The sequence below is a fragment of the Stegastes partitus genome, unplaced genomic scaffold, assembly GCF_000690725.1.
Source record: "Stegastes partitus isolate 25-593 unplaced genomic scaffold, Stegastes_partitus-1.0.2 Scaffold405, whole genome shotgun sequence".
In the NCBI taxonomy this organism is placed as follows: domain Eukaryota; kingdom Metazoa; phylum Chordata; class Actinopteri; family Pomacentridae; genus Stegastes; species Stegastes partitus.
The window spans coordinates 350,762-366,907 of record NW_007578136.1 but is presented as its reverse complement, the minus strand read 5'-3'; the positions used below and the strand labels follow the sequence as shown (position 1 = coordinate 366,907).

Genomic DNA, 16,146 nt, shown 5'->3' with positions numbered 1-16,146 from the left:
GTTAGGAGACTTTCTTCCAGTTAGTCGATTAATTCTGCAGCAGCACCTAATGAAGATTATGATTAAAGACTATTTCCTAATAAACCGTTTGCCTCAATAGCTCCCTGAGCCAGAGTGATTGCCGTCACAAAACTTTACATTAGTTAAGTTATTCCACCCACACGGAGAGTAATGCAACGTATTACTAACCTAATTAAAGCACAATTTAATTTAAAGCTGCTGCGCAACAGATAATTATACACCGACTTAATGGTTCAGACGCTGATCGCTCATTTGGACTCAAAATACATTAAATCTATCAAGCGCAGAAAGCTGACAGGAAGTTGTCAGCCAAAATTAAAAACATCATAAAAAATATTTAGCTTGCTGAAAGAAAAAAAGTTTTTAAATGGAGAAATTTGTGGAGCAGTTTGTGGAGAATCAGGATTCCAGGCGGGAGAAGCGGGACAAAGCCGGCATCTGTTGGTTTGTTTGCTCATCAAATATGGGTCACGTTCAGTCTTGAAATGCTCAGTTGGTTAGCGGACACATTATGGAAATGAGAGTGCACTTGCGTGTATATATATAAGTGGAACAACACGTGCGGATAACACACCGCTCCCGCTTGTTGATAACGACGAGGCCGCCGTGACGGCTGTCAATCAAGCCGAGCAGAAAGCTTCATTACTTAGCGTTGGGTTGAAGTGAGGAAACACGTACAGATTGCAGGTTTGTTTTGGATTTTTTTTGAACGCTCGCATCTATTTTCAGCATCTCTCGCTGCAGACAGAAATAATGAGGGAGGCATCACATTTTTTTTCTTTTTTTAAAAATACATACATTTGAAAGTTTATTCAGAAGTCATGTCAGTAGTGAATTGGGAACAGTCAATATTATAATGAAACTCAAGGTTACAGCAATCTAGGACAAGGTCTGAACAACGATAATGCGATGGGAGTTAGTCGTATGTGCACTCCAAAATTTATACCAATAAAATCCATGATAGGTTCTCACAAGTCCCTGTCAATTCAAAACCTACAAGCCCTTTTTTTTTTTTGTTTCATATAAATGCCACTTAACCTAGTGAAACGTTAATACAAAAAGAGTCATGATCAAATCACATACAAAAGAAAAAAAAAAACCTGAAATAAAATAAAATCATATATACAAACCTCTGTACATAGTGGGAATAAAAGAGACGGGCGTTATACTTTAATGAGCTGTTTGCTCTCATATGCTTGAGAGGGGGTCAGTATTGGAAAGCCGTTGGTCCAAGCTTATCTGTCTGATCTCATGTCAGGATAAAAATCTGAAGTTGGCGTCGCTCGCAGAAATTCAGTGACTATTCATCTGTGCAACGTGCTCCCTGTTGCAGACTGCATCATCGTCAAACGGAAAGCAAAAGAATAAAAAAAAAAACAGATAAGAGGGGGGCGGGCTGCGGTGAGGTATTCATCTTGTCAAGCCGGGACAGGGAGCGAGGAATGTGTGGGTAAAAAAAAAAAAAAAAACACAAGCACTTTTCTGGGGTAAACTGTTGATGTTGTTTTTGTTGTGTTGTCAGTGTGTCGTTTGGTCCTACTGTCAAGCGTCTTTGTTTACTGTACAATTCCTGAATCGATGGAGGCCTGTTTCCTGGTGGTCTTGGGAGGAGGCGGAGGAGGGGTCTTGCTGGGCAGAGGAGGAGGAACGCCCTGCAAACAGAGAGAAGGTGAAAACTTGCTTTATTTTCAGAAACACAGGGTTGAAATCTCAAATCAAGCCCAAATCAACTGAGAGGTGGATTCACAGATTAAAAAAAAAACCCCTTACCTTCTATGATGACACATAAATTGTTGTATGAAAGTTTCCTTATACGTGGGCTGGTATCATGTTAGTAATCACTAATATCATACACCAATATCTGAGATGGTTCCTGGAGATAAACAGAAGGTGAGCACAATTCCTACTCAGCTTTTCCCTCCACCTGTGCGTCCTTCACCAAACACCTGAATTCAGCGGTGACCTTACCTCGGCTTCCGTCAAAGACTGTAAATGAAGAATGGCTGTCGCTCAGTCGCAGAACATCTGCTCTCACTACATTACTGTCAGTCTGCCGCCACGCCGCGCGCCCGCGCTCTGTTTTACTGCCCGTCTATGGGCCGTGACAGTGGATAAATAAGATTAGTTAACGGAGTGGCGAGGCGAGAGGACGGCTCGAGTAGAAGTCGGCGAGCGAGGAGAGACGAGCCGCCGATTAACAGCGGGAGAGCTTCTGATGGATGTGAGAGGTAAAGTAATCATCCAATCAATCACGTCTGAGCACCGGGCCGACTGCGGGGACGAGTATAAATAACAGCAGGGTGGACGGGCAGGTATAGGCCCTTGCTGCTAACTGACTGATGCCTACGCTCTCCGGTGACACACATTGCAAAAATGGACGAGTGTGAAACATGCGTGCACGCAGGCATGAAGGCGAGCGCATTAGCACAGGATGTACAAAGAGTTGGGGATAGCGGAGGAGGTTTGACCCAAATGTCAAGCAGTGTAGCGGTCGCTTGTTTCATTACAAGTGCCATGCATCATTAAGGAGCTCCTCTCAGCCCTAATTAAAACACCTACTCTTTGATGTGGCGGGGGCGGTGAAGGTGTCGAGGGACTCGTCAAGTCTTGATTATCTAGCAGGTTGCCGTAATCAGCTGTGCTGCCTTTCACTGGCAGCGGAGGAGGGGTCTCACCCTTGTCAGAGCAGCCCATCCCGTTCAGCTCCAGACCTGTGAGAGAGGGCGTTCATCAGCTCGCATTCATCATCAAACTCATGGCTGGCATTTCTCAAACACAAGGGCCGGGACCCAAAATAGAGCACAGCTGAATTATCTATAACTGAGACTAATTCTTAGCTTAAAGTGAAATAAAAAGAACAACAAAAGAAGTAGACTGCTGCATAGGCTGAAGAGGAACAGATCTGACTTGTCAAGATAAGCACTGCTTTATTGTATAATGTCTCCTTTAGCTCCGGAGAAGCTCTGAAATGCCAGCAGATGGATCTTAAAGTGGCTGTAACTGACATTTTACACACAAAAAAAAAGTGTCAAATGACAATTTGAAAGGGATCTCTTGTCGTGACAGACCTACAGAGAATTGTCGGCTAAATCTGCAGATCCCCTCGACTTCATGGAGCTTTACAGCAAGTTTTAGCTCCGGTCTGCAACTTTTCTGTTTTGGTTCAATCTCCCTGCTCTCATAATGTCATCGCAGGCTGCAACGGGCAGCTGTTTTCAGCAATAAAAAAGGTCTTAAAGTGCAGTTTATGCTATGCTCAAAGAAGTAAATAGCAGATAGGCACAGATAGAAAGTAGCTGGTGAACATTTAAGAGTTAAAGAGGCTGATAGTTCCACCAGAGTGCAGCTAAAGGAGAGGAGATGCTGGACCTGCTATGTGGCCTGAAACACAACTCTAAATGAATGATGCTCTGTGACTTCTGGATGCATACATACACAAGTATTTGCTGATAAATTTGCTATATCAACATAAAAGGCGATGTTATGATTGTTGTGTCCACAGTTTCTTGCCATCAAGCAGCCCAAAAAAACCAAAACAGTGTCACTCAGACATGAAGCTGAATGATGCCGAGACAGAAGCCAGACTGCTCTTACTGGAAACAGTGTGTAGGCTAAAGGAGAGTTTGCTCCTCGGTGTGATGGGTGGAGGTCCTGGTGAGGAGGAGGCGTTGCAGGAAGAAGAAGAAGGAGGTCCGGGAGACACGGAGAGACGACGATCTCCACCCATCTGGTTGAGAACTTGACTCCTTGGTCTCTGAGGCCGCAGAGGGCTGATCTGTGGGATCACGCACGGAGGAAAAAAACATAGAGAGATTGAATCATAACTGAGCTAAAACAACTCAAATTACACAAGTTAAAAAAGAAAAAAAGCAGAATTTACTGTGTGGCAAATGAGTTCAGAGTCTGCCGAAATACAACAGCAGATCAATAAAAGATCATTTAAAGGAGAAAATTAGTTTCACATCTCCTCGGGGAGCGCCGCGCGTGCATCCGCACACATATTAAGTCGACTATTTGTATTCCTAAAGGAGAAGCCATTTGGATAAATGTGCTCGTCGGGTTGCAGTATGTTATTTGTGGTTACAAATAATTGTTTGCATGCGAGACCGTGTTTTCTCCATTTTTTATTATGGCTGGAATTTGAATATGAAAAGATATGTCCTGGGGGCTTTTCCACACTGTAGGCTACATTAACAAACAACTTTGTAATTGGCCAAACTCAGTCAGTCACGAGGGACACACAGAAAACAACAACACACTTCATTCAGGGATGTTATTTTTCTCCGGCATGTGAAAATTGAAATTTATATTAAGGGCGAAAAAAACCAATTTCTCGATTTCTGTGCTCCAGATTAGAATGTCAAATGCGACTATTATATCCTACAACTGTTTGGGGACCCCCGGGTGCTCCAGCCTTGACCCTTGAGGCGTGAGGCTCCCATCCAGAGCCAGACGGCTCCAGCGCTGCCAGGGGCCTCCTTTGGATTCCATTCCTGTCCTTATCTTAACGCTGTTAGCCAGCAAGCATTCCCACTGGGCATGCAGAACACAATGATACCCGTCTGCTGTAATGGACACAACAGTGGTAAAGAGGGACATAAGCACAACAGAGAGAGGGAAGGAGATAAAGATATGTGGAGGACTGAGGTGAGCAGATGAGGAATGTGAGTCACACATTGTAGTAAGAAGAAGAAGAAGGTAGGTGATGATGAAGAGAATTAAAACTGAGTCAAACATTTAAAGACAGCAAAAAAAATAGGACTGAAGATCTGACTGGAGATATTTCTGGTTGTAGTTACTCAGACAAGACAAACAAATCTAACAGCAGAGAAGCTCTACAGAACCCAGCAGGGGTCTCCATTTGATCTACGGCACGGTAATGTTTGTATTCTGTCGGCAAGCGGAGAAGTCGGTGTTATGGTTGCGTTAGAAGATCACAAGATACAGAAATTTCTCTTATTCTATTAAGAACATTCGGAGCGAATTTAATTACAATTTGGTAGGAGATGAGTGCATAATAAGATTACAAGGGAATGAGATCGGTTAGCGAGAGCAAAGAAACACGAGCAGAAAAAAAAAACAACCGCTGCAGTTACAGCGGCACAAAGAAAAGAATAGAAACGAAGGAAGCAGAAGTAAAAGTGTACCGTCTCCGAGAGTATGACGGCTTCGGCCGGCTGCAGAGGGATCTCCGTCGCCTTCAGCTCTTTGTCGAAGATCTCCTGGTGCTTGCTGTTCCTCTTCTCCTTCTTCTTGTCTTTGCGTTCCCTCTCAGGTTCGTCCCGGTCCAGCTTGTCCTGAGACTTGGTGTGCAGCTTCTTTGGCAGGAGAGGCTCCAGGGCGAACCTGAAACGAGATAATATGTCAGTGGTCCAAACAGACCGAAGCGTAAAAACATCCATCAATAAGCTATTTAACCAGTGTTGACCTTTACCAAAAGGGAAAATCTTTAAACTAGTTTAAAATCCTGAAAATAAAGGAATATTTGGTGCTGCTGTTGGCTGAAAATGTAACTGACTGAACTGAAAAATAATATTATTATCATGCAATACTTTTAAAGGAATTTTTTGACAAGGACGTTTAAAGTCCTGACTGTGAGTTTTCTAAAAAAGCAAAAATGCATCAGAACCAGTGTTGTTGGTAACCGCTGACATATCCCAGACTGTCATACTCAAAACATCCATTACTTGTATGGAAAATAATTCATTTTTGTAGTTTTTTTCTGAATAAGCAGCAACAAGTTGGTTTTTAAAGGGTTAATGGAGACATTTACGTCCTTAAGTGTAGCTTCTGATGTGTGCACGGCGTGTTATTGAGGTTTTATGTGAACTGATGTTGAAGTTTCAGGATTTTCCCAAAGGCACATGCCACTGCAAAAAAATGATGCTACATGCAAAATAAAGATGAAAAGTGTCGCTGAGGTTGCATGAGGTTTAGATAATATGATTAGTGCACAGTCTTCATCAACAAAACCAAAATGCAAAAGTAAAGTTTTTAAATATTGCACCAGCACATCCCCCAAAAATCCTCTTAAACCAAACTGGAACCTCTGGACCGCCTCATGAGGTCTCAGACTGGTTTATCAACAAAAACAGGATTCTTACAGGACAGTCACCCCAAAACAATATTTTAACTGCTAAAGTGACCCAACGCCAGACAGGATATATGGTGTTTTTGTGCCCCGAAGAACTGTGAATCGGTGTTACCCATCTGAGCCGGGCCTGGAGGGAGAGTTGTCAGAGGAGATGGAGGTGACTGAAGCGACTGACAGCGGCCTCTGGGAGGAGGGCATGGTGAAGGAGCGCACCATGGAGTGAGGACGAGGCCCTCGCCGTTCGTCTGCCGCCGGCTGCAGAGGAAAAGAAAAACGGCGGCAAAGAATTTTAGCTTCAGAGCTACGGACTGTTCGGAAATGATCTGCGCATCTTTATCGTTGGTTAAAGTACTTATAATGCACTGGCTGAACCAGCTTGTAGTGATTATGCATCCAGGCAGCAGGTTGAAGGGTCCAGACTTTTATACCCAGAAAATAGTCTCCCAGCTGCTATTAAACGGGCTCAGAATAGATAGCAGGCGGTGACGGGGACGCCAAAAGTGTGAAGGTCGAGTGCAGTTTCATCCAAAGCTGAAATACTGTACGGAGCTGCATCAACATAATTGAACATAAATTTACAGGAAAAGAAGAAAAAGTCTTGGGGTGCGATTAATTTGAACCTGCTGGAAGAAAAATCCAGTCAGAGCAGCTCCAACAATTCTGCATTTAGAGAGACTCTTCATGCAGAGAAAGGGGCCATCACACATCTGATAGGATAACCTTATTATCACACCCCGGAAAGCGACGGCTTTTCCCTCGTTTGAAAGGTCACCGTCCTCTCCCTTTACCTCGGGCAAAACTGAGGGAAAAGGCTTGACCAAGCAACAATTAAACCTGTAAAGGAGGAGAGAGATGGGAGGTAGTTCCCAGAAGCAGCAGCTGACTTCAGCTAAAAGAAAAGCACAAGTGGGACACACATGCTCTCAGTGCAGAGGAAGCTCAAAGTCGTAAACTTGTCGCAAGTTGGGACTGTAGTTTAACAATCAGGCCTTAGAAATGTTATCAAATCCAGTTAGGTGCTGTTAACTTGCTTTAACGTCGGGTTCAGACACCAGATTTTAAATGACACATGAAGATTGATCCAAACAGGAGGAACAGTTCTCATTTAGAGCTGCAATACCTGCCATGTTAGTGTGACATCTATGCCCCATAGTCATTTCTGTGTCTATTTTGATTTCAATTGAATGCAATTGCAGTGAATCTGGAGTCTGATGAGAAAAGTAGGATTAAAACTAAACACACTGCATGTACGTACCCAGATATGGAAGAATTTTCCTGCCTTAAAATCTCTAAAGTTCAACTGATGCCATCTCGTGTCTACTATTTCAAACCTCGCAAACCACACAAAACGCTAAAGACAGAACATTTTCAGATTATAGTACAATAATACAGAATTTTTTTTTTCTGTTTGAAAACTCAGCAGAAAACTGTGCCGCATAAAGCAGCGTTAACGAGGGAACAGGGAGACCATATTCCTACATAATGGATGTCTAAGAGATTTAACAACAACGTGTTAGCGTGTTATGAAACATCTGAGAAGAACTAGAAGATCCATCTCCTGGAGTTCTTCTGCCAAACAGCAATAAGATGAAAGAAACAGCTCTGGATTCCATTAGTGCATGTTAAAATTAGTACACTCAGATACAAAGCACTTCTCATCTAAAAAAAAAACCAAAAACGTCCAAATACAAGGAAAAGCTCTTACCAGGGTCTTCGCCCCGTACTGTTTCTCCACCTTCTCCCGCAGCTGCTTGAAGCAGGCCTCCATGCGATCATGGAAAGGCCTCAGCGCCTCCGTGACCTTCTCCCCGTGGATGCGAACGCCCTCGGCCAGATGCGGGATCTGGGCGGAAACAAAAACAGCCACGTGAGACACCTTCGTCTCGTGGACCCCGGAGAGACGAGGGGTTAGCGACGTGTCGATTCTCCGTTCCCCGCAGGAATACATTACTGCTCTGTCATATATATTTAATTTAACGCGCTTGACCCTCGACCCCCTTATGCAGCACGTGCGGCGAGGGTGTGAGCGCGTGCACGGAGCGGAAATGCGACTGCAACCTTATCCAGGTGGAAGCTGTTGCCATGACACTCCCTCCTCCCACCAGCAAACAGCAACACATCATACCACATGTATATTAAACATGGCAGCGAGAAAGCTTCGCCCGGCTACACGTACAGGCATGTGCTCCCTGTGATGGATGTTTTCTTCTCCATCTCTGACGCAAATAACGACGCAATGCACCAGCACACTGCTGCCTCTCACACTGTAGGAAGCTGATGAATAACAAAATCTAAACACATAACAGAGGCAGCTCAGGTAGAAGGAGAGAGAGAGAGAGAGAGAGGGAGGGAGCAGAGGAAAGGAAGAGGCTGCGAAAAAACTAGTAATTAGGAAACCCCAGCACCACAGTCAGTGTCAGTGAGCTCTGCTGACTAAATCTGGCAAGAGAAGGAAGCGTCATCCCTGGAGGGGGGGGGAGCCAGCGTTTGACTGATATTTTTTTTGCCTCTCTCTGCTAGTTGAAATCACAGGTTAAGTTTTTTTTTTTTTGAAGAGGTGTTTCTGTACTACATGCCATCTTTGGCTGTGTTAAGGCAGTGAAGAATTGCACAATAAGGCGCTGGAAACAAGCAAAGACGTTACAGTCAGCTGCAGTAATAGCAGACCTCTGCTTTTCCATAGCAACTGCGAGAAACGTTCCCCGACCGCCTCGCTGCTACAAGTGAGAAATATCGTTAAAGGTGAAAGGAAAAGCAGCTCGTGCTCTCATGAATAAGTAAAAAAACGAAAAATAGACGGCGTTAAAAGGGGATTTAATTCAACGTTTACATATGATCCCGCTCAGACGACTGCAGAACACGTCTTGTGCCTCTTTTTTAAAGTGGCTAACAAATTCACCTGAGCAAGTGGAACAAAGAATCTGCTCCGAGTACAAAGACGTGTGTGAAGTATCTGGCAGGTGGGCCAGTTATAGAGGAGACTATGTGTGTGCGCTAACCTGAGATTTCCTAAAGCCTGCTCGTCTTTCTTCCTTTCCTCTCAGGGCAAACCGGCCCTCCACAGCAGCGCTACGGCAGGAACTGACTTCACTCAGCTGGCACACAACACCAACTCAGTTTTGTGATGCAACCTTTTGTAAGAATCTCAAATGGTGCATGTTTTATTTACACACGACATAAGGTGGGCTTATTAACGGGCAGGAAAACTGCATTTTAATGCAGAAACATGCATGTGTGATGAAAAATCTGCCAGCTTCAGGTTCGTAGGTACGTCAGACACTGCGCTAGTATGTTAAACATCACGGTGAAGAGATCAGCTTTGGGGGGAAAAAAAAGAAAGTATCACAGCAGCTGTAATTGAGGATATATCACTCACTAAATGTTAGTTACTGTGCTGTGCTCCACAAAAACCAAAGCTTCAGCACAGAAAGATAAATGAGAGGAGGCTGCAGACACCCTGCAAGGATTTCCCCTGATATTGAGCACCTTCATCATCACTGCTGGGACCTCTTGGAGGAGAGTAGAGAGGAGAGGCTGAGGAAGTAAAGGTGAGGAGAAGGAAAGAGAGGCAGAGAGGAGGCGGAGGAGGGAGAAAGGGGTTGAGGAGTGAGAGAAAAGAGGGAGGGTGTGGAGGAGCTGGAAGGACGAAATGTTGTGAACAAAAAAGCAATGAGGAAAAAAAAAAAAAACACAGCGAGAGAGAGCGAAAGCTGAGGCAAGATTCACGTCTCCCAGGATACCCACATCTTTTTATAGACCTTAGGATGATTGAGTGCGACTGAGTGGCGGCATGGCAACAGAATTCTGCTTGGTGGCTGCATGGCGATAAGCTCATTGTGAAAGACACCGAGGCTCAAGGTTGTCAACACAGACACACACACACACACACACACGCGGAGGTGTTCGCTAGTCTAATTACACGTAACAACTTTTTAAAGAAGCTTTTATTCCTCTCAAGCATCCTAAGAGAGACATCGGTTTTATGATATGGGATATCAGTGAGAGATATTACCTCTTGTGCGGCTGAGGTGAATGCCACATAATGAGACGCTGGAGACCCGCTGCTGCATTTACAAAACCCAGAGTCTACACTAAACATTAGCTTACAAAAAAGTAACTAACACTTCCTGCAGAAATGAGCCTGCACTTTGAAACAGCCACAGTTTGGGCTTTTTAATGGGAGGAAAGGAAAAAAGTTAGAGCGTCAGAGATGCTGAAACATCGGCTGGGATAGCGAGAAAGTTTTGGTAAAAGGAATCAAGATCACGACATCATACCAACATCCATCCATCATCTATACGCCGCTTAATCCTCAGGGTGAAGGCAGGTTCACCTGGACAGGTAACCAGTCTATCACAGGGCTACACTTAGAGACAGACAACCAAGCACACTCACATTCACACCTACGGACAATTTACAATCACCAATTAACCTCAGCATGTTTCTGGACTGTGGGAGGAAGCCGGAGAACCTGGAGAGAACCCACACTGCACGGAGAGAACATGGAGACTCCACACAGAGTGTCCGCGAACGGCCGCGAACCGGCGATTTTCTAGCTGTGAGGCAACGATGCTAACCACTGATCCACCTTGCAGTTCATACCAACATGTTGCTGAAAATCTTTTTTGTTTGCTTTTTGCTTTTTTTTCACTAGGTTAAGACTTTTTGGGTTTCATACACAAGTAACCTAAGGACTAAACATGTCAACCTGCAGGCTACGCTTTCATTCATCATTGTTTTTCTTCAGAATCAGCTTCTAGTTCGAACACTCACGGCTACATTACACCAACATTACAACTGAGTAAAACAGTTTTTATCCCACTGCCATAACCCTACTGAACAGCTGAGCCACTTCAAGCCACAACTGCTATTTGCACTTCCAATTTTGCACTAATGTACATATACCTTTTTCTACTAGATGTGTAAATTCTTGTATATATTTGTCTTATTATCTTGTTTTTATTTTTTATTAATATTTATTGTATTTTATTCTTTTCTTTCTTTAGTTATTTTACTTTATTTTATTTTTAAATTTTCCTATTTCTATTATTCGTGCAAATTCCCAGGGCGACACCAACAGCCGAAACCAAATTCCTTGTATGTTGTGTACGTACTTGGCCATTAAAGCTGATTCTGATTCTGAGTAGTTTTTGCACGGAGACTTTTTAGATTCTTGTAGGAAGCCAACAGTGCAGAGTTACACCAGAGGATTATTTTCACGGACGAAACCTCGAAGTATGTGACCAGCCGGGTTTCATACAAAAAACGCTACCAAACAAGGTCACACAAGTGGAGAGCAGGAAGCGTTACCTTCCCAGCACAATGATCCAAAGGACACGAGTGGCTGTTCAACAGAGTCGAACACGCACGGCTAAAAAGTCTGTTTGGTTCCTGCAGTTGGTGGATCTAAACATGACGAAGCATTAGACTTGTATTGATCAGAAACGGGAACTCAGTAGCATGTTTTTCCTGTGTGCAAGTAGGGAAATTGTTTTTCTGGGACCAGCTTGTGTGCCATTGATTCAACCAGCAGCCAATGATTTGATTTGTTGCAAAGCAGCCACTTATGTACCACCTAGCCAGCAAACAGCATGCAAAAATTAGATATATAGTAGCAGCAGTAAGGACCAGATGCTGATGTCAGGGTCCAGCAAGGTGAGAAATGAACACCAGATAATTCGCTGGTAACTCACAGGTAGTTTTCCAGGAATCTTTGTGCATCCCGGTGAACAAAACAAAACTGAATGCACCTTTAAATAAATAGATTTAAACATCTGGATCATCATTCGTCACTTTTATTTGTCCAGAACACAAAAATTCAAGGTGGATGTTTCCTGATGTAAATTCTCCCGTCATGATTCCTTGCAAACTTTTGAACATTCATCTCTCTCGCTGCACTTTTTTTTTTTGTCTTAGTGGACCACAGTGAATACAAATGAAGCCCCGGCCCCATTTATAATCAGGCAAGTGCCAGCATTATCAGATGACAAAATATAAAAGAAATGGCGCTGTGGTTTAATATCAGCGGCGCCTCTCGGAGCCCACTGTTCTTAAGTGAACCCTGCCACTCCGTCCCTCTCTGATTCACAATGAGCAGACTTCTGAGCCACACCCCGGGGTGCTGGAAGAGCCAAAACTGGCTTTGTGATGCCTGGTATTAAGGCTACGATGACATATTAAGACCTTTCATGGAGGTCACAGAGGTCTCGGAGATGTACACAACCACTGGTGAGTCAGCCAGACTAATAAGCAGACAGACTCCACCGTATGAGATGAAGGGACCGAAAGCACAAGTACAAGGCTGCTGTTTTTTTTTTTCAGAAGGTGCCATTAAGGAAACAGAGAGATTCTGTTTTTATGTCAGTGATTAGGCTGCTGATGCCCTGGTAAAAAAAAAAAAAAAAAAGCCCCCTTAAGGTGTGTGATCCAATTTATTGATCACTTAGCTGCCGTTAATAGACTGGATGGTGCAGCGGTGAGGAGCTTTGGGTACTAATTTAGGCATCTGTCCAGACCGTTTACTAATTATAAACACAAACATCACTGAAAACACCTACTTTTTTTTTTTATTTTTATTTGCCAGGGACCTTTTTACAATAGCTAATTTCCTGATTTCCAGTTACTCATTTCCTCTCTAATTACCAGACGAGGACAATGGGTATTTCAGAATAACGGCGCACACTGGCTCATTTCTCCTCGTTTAGTTTGTTCACTGGAGCAGTCTCGCCTTCATTTGTCCCATTTAGACAGATTCAAGACGCGAGATAAACAAGCATGCTGGCTCTGGCAAGAAGACAGCTGATACCATTTCAAATCTGCCTTAGTCATCTCTTTAAAAGTTTGTTGTGAATGTGTTTGGCGTGGGCTCGGCACACAGACGATTTTTTTTTTATTTTTTGGCTGTGACATGTTTGTGTTGTGATCACACCAAAACAACTTCAATGGTTTCTTTTTAGGCACGGAGATGATAGATACGTGCTACCGTTAATTTAAACACACAAAGGACGTTTTCAGCTCGACAGTCGCTGAGATAAAGCTATTCATTTACCTCATGCTGGCAGGACTGCAGAGAGCCCGCTAATTAGTAATGTGTAGTGGGTGGAGTATCATTTCAAACTGCTGTGTAATTTCTAACACTATTTTTGGGCCAAACGATATCTCAAATTGGTGCTGAAACGGTTTCGGCTCTTCGACATCTGAGCGGCACGTTGGAAACAAACACAAAGTCATGATACAGAAGCAGTCACACTGACATCGCTGTTCACTGACGGGTATAAAAATAACTTATGGGTGTTAAAGGTAAACTCTACTCGCGCACTTCAACCCTGTCACGTATAATGTATGTGTGATATTCACAACTTTCCTGGAGTGATGAAGCGGCGACGTGTTTATTTTTAGGTTACCTTCACCTGCTTTGTCAACTCCTACTTCAGTCAGCGACTTCCTACACGCCCCCGCGTAATGTGAATGTCTTCAAAAACGGATATAGAAAACTGCACAAATATGGAAAATAGTCATTATTAAAAAAAAGACTACTGTATGTATGTAGCATCACAAATGGCATCAAGCTAAAAGGCTTCGGTGTCAAAAGCGTGGAGGCAATACGAGACTCACAGTTTGTGTGGATCTTATAAAGACAAAAGGTTTTACAAACACAAAAGAGTCTAACTTTTCAGATTTGGCGGAGTTCCGCCCGAGATGCGGCGCACAAAGCCGACCTATTTTACAACAACTGGGAGAGAAGCAACTATTGAAAATTCAATTAACATTTCTATCCTTGCAGCTAGCGGTAGCAGGCAGACGGAGAAACTTTCTCGTATTCGTGCTCGGTTCCCGGGTGAACCGTGAGGCAGGGAACCGTGGATTCCTGAGTATTAAAGTGACCCGTAGTTCAGAGCTAAAAAATGTAAAAGTTACAAAAGAAGCACAACAAAACTCAAAAGTCGAGTTTTGGGAAATGGGATTTTGTTAGAATAAAGTCAACGAGGAGTTTGTTAATCAAAGATGAACCACAGATGAGTCAAGTTTCACAGTAAGCTGTAAAATAGAAGGCGTTGCGTTCAGGAAACGAGTGCAGCTGCATGCCGTGTGCACCTCCACTGGGCTCTGGAGGGGGCGACGCTCGCAAAACCACCGATGTCTGGAGTCCCCCTGCGCTGGAGCATCCTCACAACTTTACAATGTTTGCCTCAGCAGCCTCCCTCACCATTATCTCCCCTGAACTCTAGAACACACTCGCTGTAGTCGCCGCCATTGGACACTCACGGCAGCACACTTACAAGTTCTTCAAATTACATTATATTTTCAGCTGTAACCTTTCAGAGTGATTTTTTTTTCTTTGCAGCAGAAGCTCTTTAGAAGGTTTTAGACATAAATGCTGTAATATATAGAACAGAACAAGTATCCTTCAGCTTTTCATCTCACCGCTGATACATATGAAGGACCTTTCAGTGCTGCACAGCGTCTTGCAGGTGTCCTACCTGATGATGCAGGCTTCCTAATTTTCTGATTTCATTAATAAACTCCTAATGGTAATAATTTAAACCACAGTGACTTGCATACAAGGCCACCGCATTTCCAGCAGAAGAGGCTAAGTGAATAGCCCAGAACGAATGCATGCAAATGAATCATCAATTATACTAAAAGGCCATGTGGCATGAATGCACATCTTCATGCCTCTTATGCTCCTCCCACCACCTCATCCATCCTCAGCATCCGTTAGCTGCCCGGAGGCCATGTCTTCCTCTGCTCTTTGCATGTGCCACGGAATACCATAAAATAGGACACAATATGCGGTCTTTTAAAGCAAACAGGTCGTGACAAGCTGGTCATGGTCCTTTTCTCTTCAACCCTGACATCTTTGGCAGAACAGACAACACGTATTATGATGCATCACCGCGAGCCACATCACATTAATGTAGATGACCACCGCCGGTCTCACCTGCCAGGCGATGAGATCCTTGAGCTTCTCTATCTTGTCCAGGTCCTCTGGGTGCTCCAGCATGTACTTGTCATTGAAGAAGGCCTGAGGGGAAGACAGGAAAGAGACATTGGAGGATGTATGAACACATCTAGAATGTGGAGAAGTTTGTGATGCAGAGAAAAGAAAAATGGGGGAGAAAAAAAAAAACAAAAAACTGGCGAGACAATAGGGAAGCACTGGAGCGATCTGTTAGGATGAGAGAAATGTAGTCAAGACATCCGCCTCTCCTCCACTACCTGCACTCTTTCACTGAGATAAAGGAGTGACCCGAGGGCAAAGAATTCCCGTCGCTCCTTCTCTGACTCATACGGCACAGTTTCACAAGACCAGTATAAATCTATTCCAGGTAGGGATGCATGCTGGGAGACCAACAGGCGATCAGCTTTTCAATCATCAGGCACAAGGTAAAGAAAAAAGTCTCCCCTACACATGGAGTCACTGTGGTGTTTGGTTGACATGCGCACTGTGATGACAAAAAATGGATATAAAGAGAAATGTGTTGAGATTTTTAAGAGAAAAAAAGAAGGCTGTAGTCAAAGTAAATCCGATTTGCAATGACCTACGATACCTACGATACAATACGAGTGAATAGTGACACAAGAAGTGATGAAACGATGAAGGCTAAAGACATGAGAGACTGCAGGATCTGAAACATGCATCAGAATATGACTAGATAGAAGACCATTTGAATTAGCTGGGATTTTATTTCGACACATAATTTGTGCAAAATTACAAAAAATTAAAAGTTATGGAAAAATGCTTATTTAGTTTCTTTTTAACAGCTAGATGAGAAGATAGATGCTGCTCTGGTGTTTGCATGCTGGATAGAAAGCTGGTGGTTAGCTTAGCTTAGCATAAAGAATGGAGAAACAGCTGACCGAGCTCGGCCCAAGTGCAACAATATCTGCCTATCAGCACCTCTAAAGCAACACATCCTGTATCATCTGTTTAAACTTCACAACAACTTAAGGAGTAAAAGTGCAGTTTCAGTAAATGCCTGAAGCCTCAGCTGATTGGATATCAGCCTAACTGTAGCCGTGTGTCTATA

At 43.6% G+C, this 16,146-nt stretch overlaps 1 protein-coding gene across 1 annotated transcript in view; it reads right to left on the bottom strand.

Moving 5' to 3' along the window:
• Positions 1-791: 791 nt before the first annotated feature.
• Positions 792-16,146, bottom strand: part of dock1 (dedicator of cytokinesis 1) — a 187,177-nt gene continuing 171,822 nt past the window's right edge. The window contains exons 46-52 of the mRNA XM_008285509.1: positions 15,057-15,140; positions 7,821-7,958; positions 6,228-6,370; positions 5,169-5,367; positions 3,616-3,796; positions 2,581-2,732; positions 792-1,673 (exon numbers count right to left, since the gene is read on the bottom strand). Of these exons, the coding sequence (XP_008283731.1) occupies positions 1,578-1,673; positions 2,581-2,732; positions 3,616-3,796; positions 5,169-5,367; positions 6,228-6,370; positions 7,821-7,958; positions 15,057-15,140 (993 nt within the window). The 3' untranslated portion in view covers positions 792-1,577. The remainder of the gene's footprint in view (positions 1,674-2,580; positions 2,733-3,615; positions 3,797-5,168; positions 5,368-6,227; positions 6,371-7,820; positions 7,959-15,056; positions 15,141-16,146) is intronic.